At 42.7% G+C, this 11,633-nt stretch overlaps 1 protein-coding gene across 1 annotated transcript; it reads left to right on the top strand.

Moving 5' to 3' along the window:
• Positions 1-434: 434 nt before the first annotated feature.
• Positions 435-11,553, top strand: ATP6V1E1 (ATPase H+ transporting V1 subunit E1). The gene is made up of 9 exons (XM_006261822.3): positions 435-581; positions 1,990-2,055; positions 3,686-3,795; positions 4,657-4,723; positions 7,036-7,125; positions 8,553-8,621; positions 9,043-9,137; positions 10,118-10,205; positions 10,933-11,553. Exons 1-9 carry the CDS (start codon positions 549-551, stop codon positions 10,993-10,995), a joined length of 681 nt encoding a protein of 226 aa, XP_006261884.1. The 5' UTR covers positions 435-548; the 3' UTR covers positions 10,996-11,553.
• Positions 11,554-11,633: the final 80 nt, after the last annotated feature.

Below are 11,633 nucleotides of genomic sequence, written 5' to 3'. Positions count from 1 at the left end.
CAGGTTGTAGCCATATTGGTCTAGAGGAAAAAGCAATCAGGGCCTGTAGTAGAGATGATCTCTTTTATTAGACCAACACGATTTTGAACACTTATTGATGGTACATCCTACAACGGTTGAAGTTATCTGATAATTATCGTGTGCCTGCCAACACCACTATGCAGACAAGCTTCGCTGCCTGCCGCGCTTCGCCGGGTCTGCCTCCAGCCCTGCACTCCTCCAACACCAGGCTCCCCTGTCTTGCCCGACCCGTGGTATTTCCCGCCACTCTAGCCCCGCCAGATCACGTGATCCGGCCGCCCAGACCACTCAGGGCAGGCGGGCGAAACCATTCCGTGCCGGCAGCACGCATGCGCAGCTAGGCTCCGCCCTCTTCCTGGCTCCCATTGGCGCGCGCGGCTGTGGGCGGGGCCGGTGTGACGCAGGCAGCAGCTGTGACCCCGACCGGATTCGATTCCATTCAGCGCCCGGCCCGGAGCCCGCAACCACCGCCCAACGGTCTCCCCGCGTCAACCGCCGCCGCTGCTCACGTCACCGCCCGCCTCACCATGGCGCTCAGCGATGCCGACGTCCAGAAGCAGGTGCCGGCGCGGGGCCGGGGGGAAAGGGGCGAGGGGCGTCCAGGACTCCCCAGCACCAATGCGCAGCCAGGCCTCGAGCGCGGCGCTTGTCCTTTGTAATAAAAACGGGTTTGAGCGGGCGCTGGCGGTTGTGGGAAGGAGCCCGAGAGGTCGCTGCCCCCCAGCACCAGCTGCTGCTGCAGTCGCACCTGACATCTCTAACTGCTTTTCTCCCCCCGCCCTCCCTTGGAATGAAAATGCAGTTTACAGTAAACCGACCACGTCGCTGCCATGTAGGTCATGGGACAGAGCAGGAAACTGCCTCCTCTTACCGTGTCCAGGGTTTGTGGAGATTCTCACAGTACTTCTGCACAGAGAGTTGCATTCATACCTACATACCTCGTTCCGCAGACCCTGGTTGGCGCCAGCTGCGGCTCACGTAGCAGATGTAAATCCCTGTGGGTGGTATAAGAAAAATGCCCCTTTTCCTGTGGCGGGAGGGAACGCTAGTCCTCTTCCCCTGGGAAACTCTCCCGTGCAAGATCTTCCAACTTCAGCGGAAACTAATTTCTCATTATAAGAATGCACCTTGTAGTGCTCGTTAAGGCCATCACCATTCAAAGTCCCACTCTTTGGAGGTCTTTTTGCGTTTCAGTAAGAGAGGAGATGCACTTCAGAGTGTTTTGTGATCTAGGATCGTCTGCTTTGCTGGGCCTTGTCACAGCACTGTTGCCCTGTGCTCTCTGGAGTCAGCAGGCGCAGTTCCCTGAGCAGCCGTTCTAATTGTAGTGCTATCAAAGGTCTATTTCTTTTCCAAGTATCCGTTCTGGGGCAGACCCTGCAGTCCTGTAGCAGCGGATCCTCAGCGACTTGCCTTTGATTCTCAAATATTTATGAGCTTAGCTTGGATCCTCAAAGTTCTTGAATCCTTCACTTTCACTGCAGGTCCTTTTCTTCTCTCTGAAGCAGTCAAAACTTGTCCTTAGTCTGAGGGGAGCTCTGCACTTGCTAAGAAACATCAACTCTCCTCCTCTCAAATTCTGCAATTCCTTAACTTGTGATGATCCCAAGTACCAACCCAGAGACATGGGAAGCTGTTGCAAATGATTCAACACATCTTTGTGTATGGACACTTGTCACTTAAAAGACTACCCAGTTGGCCCTTCTTGTAGCCCAGGGAGGCTGTACCAGTACTATTTAGGAGCAGTGATAGAGGCTGTTGAGATCAGGTTTCAGTTTTTTGTTTCTAATCTAAATGTTGCTGAATTCTGTGGTGACTTCTCTGTTTGCCAGTAGGGAAGACTTCCTTTCTGTGAAGGCAATGCTACTATATATGAGGGGGGGAGTACTGTGGAGTTCATGGGGCAGAAAGCTTGCTTTTCTTGAGTGCTTTCTTGCAAAAATATAACTGCTTTTTTTGCTGTTACAGATCAAGCATATGATGGCTTTCATTGAGCAGGAAGCCAATGAAAAGGCTGAAGAAATAGATGCTAAGGTAAAAATATCATGTGTGGAACAGCAAAAAGGACTGTGTGTGACAGCCTAACTAGCTTTCTAGTCACCCCTGAAACAGGCCTATAATATTTCCATGAGGCAACTGACTTGCTTCACATGCACAGAGTAACTGCATAGCAAAATGTAAGATACTGAATTAAGTTAATGTCAGAGTAACATAATCAAAATAACTGAGCTGATGTTGTTTCCACATCTTGTGAATGCCTACATGTGAAGGTATTAAAATGGAAGAACACTTTTTGATTCAACACAGCAGGGGATCTGATGATGATATAAACTGGGACTTTTTGCCCCAAACAGATGGGATTAAATTACTTGCTTCTGAAATTTATTGGTTCTTAAACAAATGAATGTGATCACTGCAGGCTGTATTTAAGATTTATCCAGAACTTTTTCTGAAAATTAAATTGGCTTTCATTCTCACTTTCCATTTTGGCTTAAGTGGGGACTATCTTCTCCTAAATCAAAAGAAGTTCCTTTTTAGCTATGTGTTCTCATAGACTTGCAGTGCAATAAAAAGATGCAAGTCAATGCTGGCTGCCTCATTTCGATGATGGCTGGTGTGTAAACAGGCACCATGATGGGATTAACAATAAACCTGTGTAACTACCCTCTTAGTTCCAGCTGTGGTCTTGCAGATGTTAATGAACTAAAACCAGATTTAAATTTAAGGGATGAAAGCAAAAACCAAGCACTTACCTTGTCTTGCATTCAGCAAATGCATACTCAACCCTCTCCATGAGAACCAATATAATAGTGTCCAGGTTGTGTGGCACAGTCACGTGCTAACAAAAGGTTGATAGATTCATAAAATGTCATGGTGGCTTTTTTTTTTCTATTTTTTTTCTTTTTTTAATGCATGGTTGGCTGTATTATGCCAAAGTCTTGTTGAAATTAGATTGATTGTTAAACACTAATACATGTTAGAAATGCTTTTTTTTTTTCTTTCCCCCCTTATTTCTAAATAAAGGTGATGTTCTTTAGTCACCAGTTGAGACTCCTTGCACATCTATAGCTGGACACTGTTAATATTGCCCACTTTCATGGCCTGTTTTACATATATGTTAGTGGACTGCACTAAAAAAGCAGTAAGTCCTCCTGCCTGTAGCCTTGCATAAGTAACCTCTAAATGTAAGCTGTTTAAGGGTACTATACAGGCTGTAATAACTGTCAGATTACCACACATCATTGTGATTCATACTGTTGTGTGGTGTCTGTTTTCCATATCTTTTCCACTTGCAAAGATTACCCTATGTTTATCTAAGTGTCCTGAACTGAACTTTTGGTTGCTGCTAGGTAGCACACCAGTATTTGCTCACTGGCTAATACTTGAGTTATACATCTTCGCCTGTTTAGAAACAAAATCTAAAGGAAAAAATCGATAGTGTGGCTTCAGCAATATTCCTGTTTGGAGAATAATGACAAAGTCCCTAGGTTAGCAAAATATACATTTAAGTCCCCTTGACTACATTGAGATTTAAGTAAATGCTTTGTCTAGTTAGGGCCATAATTCTCATCCTCCTGCTTCTAGTTTATTGATGTGAATAAACTGAGCATCCTTCCAAACACTTGTGGAGTCAGCTTCATTTCAACTCTGACTCTCACCATAGGCAGAAGAAGAGTTCAACATTGAGAAGGGTCGGCTCGTGCAGACGCAGAGACTGAAAATCATGGAGTACTATGAAAAGAAGGAGAAACAAATTGAACAACAAAAGAAAATGTAAGTTGCTTAGGCTGCCTATTTTACTTCAGCACCTGAACATTCATCTTGCCATTATAGAGTATAGATATACAAATAAAATCTTCCCCTAGCAAATGGGGACGGCACAGCTAATCCATTAAGTATTGCAGAATACAGACTTTCACTTCAGAACAGACTTTCATGGCTGTGAAATAAGGCAATGTAATCTTAAAGCTCCAGGCAGCCCCAGTGTTGTTGCTGTTTTATAACTTTCCCTGGTAAACTGCAACTTGAAACCGTTCCAGCAACAAGTAGTGTGCTGACCAAGCACTGCAGCTGCATGCAGGAAAATAGATTCCAGTAAAGGGAGGTTTTGGGGTGACGGGAATGTTTTGGTAAGAAAAATTAGTCTTATAGCATGAGTATAGAAAAGAACTTTGAAGCATCTGAGCATGTGTGGGGGAGACTTCTGGCAAGTTTTTAGATACTGGACAGTGGCTGGTTTTGGTCCCAAGCCAGGTCTAAAGACAGCTGCTGGAGTTCTTGTTGGGTTACTGTGATTTAGAGGGTCTCCCCTCCCCCCCCCCCCCCCCCCCCCCCACTGTCTAGCAGACATGCTTCATAACTTAGATACAGGTTATTTTCTTGTGCTGATCTCAGCACTTATCTGTCTCTTAAGTAATTTTTTTTTTGCTTTTGTTGTCATTCAGCAAGCTGCCCTTTCTAGTAAGCTATTTATTGCTGCTGCTCCTGAAGCAGGTTCAGATAAGTGACCAAGCTTGTGTTCAAAATGATACAGCGTTACTTAAAAATGTCAAGCTACACAGTTAAAATTTCGCTATTCTACTGTCATTGTTTAGTTGTTGATACACTGATTTAACTTTTCCATGCAACTTGCAGTCAGATGTCCAACCTGATGAATCAGGCAAGATTGAAGGTCCTCAGAGCAAGAGATGACCTTATTGCTGTGAGTACATGCCTGTGTTAAAAGGGCAGGGGATTTTCCATGTCCTTACATAAGAAGTCTGCTCTAACCATTAACACTGCTAAATTTAATAGAAATTAAGTGTAGTGGACTCCAAGCCCACATAACATGCAGAAAGGTTTCACTAGCTGTCTTGAAAGACTACCATCAACTAAGAAGGATTTAAGAGTGAAGCGCTCAGCTTTAATAAATTGTCCTGGTGTCATGCTTTCACAGCTTAATTTATCTGATGTTCTAGGAAAGTACATTGTTTCTGCCAGAAATTTCACTTGCAGCCTGTGGCTAAGCTCTGCTTTTGGACAGTGTCTGATACTTGTTCATAGGCTAGGAAATGCTTGTTACACAATGTGGTACAAAAAGAGGAATTAACTGTGGGTGAACTGGTCTACAAAATGTTCAGTTGTTCTAGGCAACTAGAACTTAGTGTCTGTAGTAATTCTAAAATGGCTAGGTTTCAGGAAGTAGGCTTGAAATAACATTTAATGGAGGGACCCATCTCCAGTAGAGGCCTGTGGATGAAAAGTTTTACTACTTGGTCCATCTGGTGACCAATTTATGCCTAGAAATATGGAAAGTGATACTTTCTATAATTATCCTAGGGAATATAACTCTTAAGCTCCACAAATCTCACTCCTATGTGGTGGCGAGGTGTAGGGGGTGCACAGAGGTGCACATGCACTTCCTAAGGGTGCTGGTGCACCCCCTGTCAGGCCATGCTCCCTGTTTAGGCAGCAGGCAGGGGGGCAGGCAGGAGCCCTGGTGCCCACCCTGTGAGCACCGGCCAGGGGGCGGGGCCACCAACAAAAGTGGCCATGGGACTTTTTTGGTGAGTGCAATCAGTGAAATTGGCCGCCGGGGGACTCCACCTGCCCCCTCAAGTTACTGACTCAAGAGGCACCAGTCACCCATGCGCCTATGTTGCCCTGGGCCTGTTATGTCATCCTCAGCAAGATGGTGCTGAACCTCTTCCATCTAGCTTTAAAATTCTTGTATAGACTGCCTCTCAGTCAGGACAACTTAGGTACTTGGTAGTGCTCTGAGCCATTAAAATAGTCCTGTTTGAATAACACTATTCTGAGAAGAGGCATTCATTTTTATATTTAAAAAATCTTATTTCTTTCATCCTGGAACCAAACTAATAATCCAGGTTAAATTTAGAAAGACTTAAAATGTGCTGCACAGGAGGAGTTGAAAGAATTGACTCCACTGAATTAGTCCATGCTGTAGAATTTCTGGCTACTATCAGCTGACTCAGCCACATGCTTCTGAATAGTTCATAACACTTCCTCCTCCTGAAATATTCTAGGTCACAAGCTACAAAAGGCCTTAAAAATGGACTCTAAAACACACCAAGGAACAAGTGAAATAAAGACTTGAACCTCAGTCTTAAAGCAGGGGAGAAAGGGAGCACACTAATTCTGTGTGTATATGTCCCTAAAGTTCGGCCACCAAACTAAAATAGCTATTTGCACAGCTCTTTTACATGTCTTATGGGCAAAGGCCTAGAACCATATTTGTTTGTGCTCCTTAAACACATAAAAATTATTCCTTTTTTATTGGCTCTGAAAACTAGACAATCACTACTAGGAATGGAATGGCAAAATTGGGTTCTGGGCTTCTTGAATTGGTTTCTCTGGACCCATGTTCCGGGGCATAGCATACTGTTTGCCTGCATGTGGGGAGTAGCTGCCTTCTCACAAGTGAAGGCTACCAGGTGAGCATTTGGGCTGGGGCTGCAGGGGATGGACGCTGCTATTCCTTGGCCCTGACTCTTCTTTGTAAGCTTCCTATATTGACACTTATGGCTGACAGTGGTCTTCCCTTAGAGTTGCCTAGCTATCTTATTTTAACCAGGCCAAGCCAAGAAAGTTATTGGTATTACAGGAAGCCTCATTTTTTAATATGAGGGATTTGTGCAGGTAGAAGACCAAAAGGGTAATCAAATGCTCTCTAGTGTGGCCTGCAGTAAGTCTTCTGATGTCATGCTAGTGCAGTTGATAGTGTAGGAGAAATGGTTCTTACTCAGTTTTACCAATACTATTCCATCTGAACAAGATAATAGTTAAAAGCTATTCTATTACCAAGGTTTCCCTTTTCCAAGGAAAGGAGTTGATGTCTACTTATTGCCTTAAGTTCTAAACAGGGCTGGGGGAAGGGCTCTGGGAAGCTGCTGGAAGAGAAGTTCATTTGTTGGGAGGGCACAGTGTCTGTCCTGTTCATACAGAGGGATGGTAAGCATAGAATCAAATGAGCAGAGCCCACTTGTTTGTTCACTTGATCTCTTCTCTCTGTAGGACTTGTTGAATGAAGCTAAGCAGAGACTTGCCAAGGTGGTGAAGGATACTGCTAGGTACCAAGCTCTCCTGGATGGACTAATTCTACAGGTAAAATACTCCAACCACAGCAAAAAACTGTCTATTCAGTCCTACCTCAAACATGAACCCACTCTGGAAGTACTGCAGTATAGAGATCACCTAGAACATGTTTTTTTCAATTTACTCCCACTAGACCTGGGAGTCATATTTCAGCCTTATGCAAGGCCCTGTTGTCTGGGGTGTGCCATCTAGGTTCCTGAGAAGTTTCATAAGAATGTGAGAGACAGTTGTCACAAGCTCACAGAAACAGTAACTTGCTTCTTAAACTGTCATTGCTTCAGGACAGATGAAGAGTAAACATGAAGGAGTATGTACTTAAGCTTTCACTACATATATTTGGGATGAGCTCTTGAAATGCATGCTTGTTAAAAGCTTTTTCTCCCAACTGAATAGTTCATGATCCTGTCTGTTTGCATTTCAAATTTTAGACAGTGAGCCAAGACTTATGTGACTATAGCTTTGCATAAACTTAAGTGACATAGTACATCTAACTAGATCTGCTTCACTACCTCCATAACCAGGCTTCAGGCATTGGATGTTACTTTAGTCAAAATAGTTACCTTTTTTTGACATATAGCAGCTACAAACATCAAGGTTTTAAAGTAGTAAGCTTCCATTAACTGTGCTAGCTGCTATGCTAATACAAGAGCCTGAAACAGACACTACCTTTTTGCCAAGAATTCTATTTTTATTTGTGCGCTCCCCAGCTTAAAATACCAAAGACTCTCCAGCACAGTCAGTTGTCTTTCCAGCCTTGTTATTAACTTTGTATTCATTCCCCTCCTTTGCTGAGCTCAGACTTGCCAAATAAGGTTGCATTATAACACTGACATAGCACAATTCAGTAATACATGTAGCTTTTATCCCTGTTTATTGCTGTGCGTTTGCATGCAATAATAAACCTGCAAAGTGGAGCACATTTTGTCTTGAGTCACAAATTCAGGGCATTCTAGTCTCCCACTTGTCTGCTTCTTTCTATAGAACTTCAGCAGAACTGGAGATCACTGGACAGATTTAGAATTGTTGCAGACCTTAAGAAAAAGCTGTGCAGGATATTTACGTAGTTGCAGCTTGCCTGGTCCATGTGGAAATACTAATGCCCCTCAACCTGCTTCTCTTCATCCATCCTTCAGTGCCCATTTTGGCCAGCTCTAACAGCATTTTAGTTGCAAATTTGGACTGTCCAGCTCTTACACAGTGCAATCTATAAGTTCTTATTGGTTTCACATTATTGATAATAGTAAGTCCTATCTCAGGATGACTGTGATAAGAGGGCTTGTAACCAGTGGACAGTTTGATAGTCACTCAGTGAGATGGGAAGCTTCTGCCATTTCTTGGACTTTAAACTAATTTCTCATTGCCTTGTGGCTAATGAATTATAGTGGTGATAGAAGTTTCCTCCATCTCTATTTTAACATAGTTGTTGTTTTGCACAGGGATTCTTTCAGCTGCTTGAGCACAAGGTGTTTGTTCGCTGCCGGAAACAGGATCTCCCTTTGGTAAAGGTAAGATGACTAGAATGGGAAACAGTGTCTCCATAGCTAAAAGCATGGAACTCATGCTTGAAACCTGGCAGACAAAGTCCTAACGCAGTAAAGCAACTTGCTACCAAATTAAAATAAATAGATAAAAGTGTTGCAGTTACCTGATCGTTGGTATTGTATACTTTTCAGTTCAGGAAATGTCTTTTGTTTAGAAAGTGCCTTGGGCCTTCTCACACTATAAGGCATGATGACAGGAGTTAAATGGCTTTTAAAAGTAAGTCTCTTCCAGAAGAGGGTGAGACAAATGAACAAGTCCATGAGTTCTGGCTGTTCCCCTTTCCTTAATATGGATTTAATGCTAATCACATGCACCATGTCTGAGCAAAGAATTCAATTCACCCCAAGCTCTTTGACCTTAACTAAGGATCTATTTCTGTTCTAGGCTGCTGTACAGAAGAGCATTCCTGCCTACAAAACTGCTGCAAAAAAAGACATTGATGTTCATGTTGATCAGGAAACATTCCTGCCAGAGCAAATGTAAGGAATTCGGCAGCCATTGGTGCAGGGTGGTAATCCAATGCAGTTCTCCAATGGACTGTTAGTTGTTGAGGGAGTTTGAATAAGCAACTCCTCTAAAAAATGAAAGTAGTACCCTCAGAGCATATCTGTTGCTGTTTAGTGGAAGCTAGCACCAGAGAATCTGCATGTAACTAATTCTTACCAGGCTTAATTATTCTAACCAAGTAATGATGTTAATAAGCAAGCAGACATGCTTGCTACCTTCCCAAACTAATCATAAAATTGGGGCAGATTGTCTGCAGTCAACAGCAGGTAGAAACATGGCATAACTTTTCCAGTCTTTGAGTGGACTTTGAGGTTCAAGATAAAGCAAAAAAAGAGTCCTAAGGGCTGGTGCAAGTTATAACTTTCATGTTACATAGTAAACACCTGAACAAAGATCTCAAAATAAGATTCAGTGATAGAAACATAAAAGTAAGAAGAACTAATTGGATTATACTCCAGTCTCTGTGATTGCATCCAACTGTGTATTAGACAGTCCAAAAAAATCCATAAAATAGCTACTCCGGCCTCCCCACACATCACAAGCCTCAAAGTGTCTGCTGAATTTTTTTGTGATGCCTTTTTTTTTAATTTATTTTATTATACAAACAGTATAAATGGTGTAAGAAACATCATTCTCTTAAGAATATTTGTAGGCTGCTCTCTTTCTTCCCAAGATCTGAAAATTGTCAGACATTCTTATTTATTGGATGCTGTGAAGAACACTCAGTACCTCAAAATGTAACTTCTTTCTTGCTCAGATCCCTACTGGCCAAAGCATTGTTAGGGCTAGTGTTGCTGTCTAGAAAGCAAGAGCAATGCAATTCAGACTAAAGTTTGCTTAAAAATGAATAGTGGGCAGCACCTTTGGTTTGTTATCTCCTTGAGGTGCATTCAAGCATGTATTTAGCTCTGTCAAGTTCTGATGCATAATATTGAATCTTTTCTCTCTCTAGTGCTGGAGGTGTTGAAATCTATAACAGTAATGGGAAAATCAAGGTTTCCAATACTCTGGAAAGTCGGCTGGATCTCATAGCCCAGCAGGTAACTTTGGGGAAGGAGAAGTTGAGGTTGGGAAGTATCTATTCACCCAGCTCCCTTTTTGTGCCTTCATCATCTTCCCAACATTGAACTAGCCAAGTCTTGCAGTTAGCATCCTTGAATTTCATCAAAGTCCAAATCTTCAAAGTAAGATTTGTGGCAGTCTCTTGTTTCAGGTAGATTGACAAGCAAAGACTCTTATCAGCTGTCCTGACTTGTGGGAGGAGCTCATTTATGAGTGCCTACGTGGAGTCTTTTGCTTGGGAAATATAGACTTCCCTAGTCAAATGTCTAAATCTAAACTAGATATAGATTAGTCCATCCTAAACCCAGAACGATTTTTTTGATACAGAAATTATCTGATACAGATAGTAGATTTAGCCCAGTCTGTTCCCTAGCGAAAAGTGAATCCTTCTGGCCATGGTCTCTGGCAGTCCTGAATGAGTATTGCAATCTGGCTATTGCCTAAATAGCAGTAGCTCTCTGTTACTTTTTTGGAGTGACCTTGTCCCTCTGCTTAGGATCTTGACTACGCTCACACAAATCTTGTTTTCAGTCATGTCTGCAACGTGGAGTTGTTTGGAATTTTCCTGAGCTATTTTTGTGTTTGGCACATCACCCACAGGTTCCTGTAATCAAGCAACTAGGTGCTCAGTTATTTTACTGCTCCTTAAAGTGTACAGTATATGTGAAGCATCTTCCAACACCCTTGTGCTTGTTCTCTCGACAGATGATGCCAGAAATCCGAGTGGCACTCTTTGGTGCCAATGCCAACAGGAAGTTTTTGGACTAAACCTCTTTGAGGGAAAGTGGAATCTGTTCCACTGCCATACTGAAGAGATGCAAAAGTGTCTGCTAACTTTAATCTTGAAATGTACCTATTCAATGCTCTGTGTCATCCAATTTATGTTCTTCAGTGGAATAACTTAGCATACCTGCTGTGCTTAGCCTGACTCAGTTTTGTGGTGATTTATGTATTGATCAAAATGAGGGGATGACCAACTCATCTGGAAGTGACACTAGAGAACGGAGAGTGTTGGGCTCTTGGCTCTGTTCTGTACTGCTGTGGCTGTAAGACTAGTGGTCCAGTTAGGCCAACTCATTCTGTTGGCCACTTGTCTTTTTTATGTTACCTAGTCTTTGACCATACAATATGCCTATGGGAGCTCTCTTTCCAATTAAGGTCTTCAGTGTTGTGCAGGGAGCATGCATTCCTCCCCAGGGTTAATAGTCTGACTTGTGTTACTTGCTCAGGGCCAGAGTTTCCTGTTCTGTATATGTGATTTAAAAAAAGAAGCCTGAGCCTGTACTACTTTATTTATTAAAATAAAAAGGTGTGTGTCTACAGAGACCTGTGTAGTCAGTCTACAGTGCTGCTATTAAAGTGTAACTGTGATGGAGGGTGGGGGTAGTTGTTTTATCCACTGTTCA

Source organism: Alligator mississippiensis, chromosome 4 (genome assembly GCF_030867095.1).
Source record: "Alligator mississippiensis isolate rAllMis1 chromosome 4, rAllMis1, whole genome shotgun sequence".
Taxonomy (NCBI): Eukaryota; Metazoa; Chordata; order Crocodylia; family Alligatoridae; genus Alligator; species Alligator mississippiensis.
The sequence above is the reverse complement of the archived record's forward strand: the minus strand, read 5'-3'. Positions and strand labels throughout refer to the sequence as shown.

What these genes read in the sequence shown, in the direction of transcription:
- ATP6V1E1 (XM_006261822.3), top strand. Translation starts at nt 549, where the DNA reads ATGGCGCTCAGCGATGCCGACGTCCAGAAGCAG. An exon ending in CTGAAGAAATAGATGCTAAG is followed by an intron (nt 2,056 to 3,685) that starts GTAAAAATATCA and finishes CTCTCACCATAG; the next exon opens with GCAGAAGAAGAGTTCAACAT. An exon ending in CAAGAGATGACCTTATTGCT is followed by an intron (nt 4,724 to 7,035) that starts GTGAGTACATGC and finishes TTCTCTCTGTAG; the next exon opens with GACTTGTTGAATGAAGCTAA.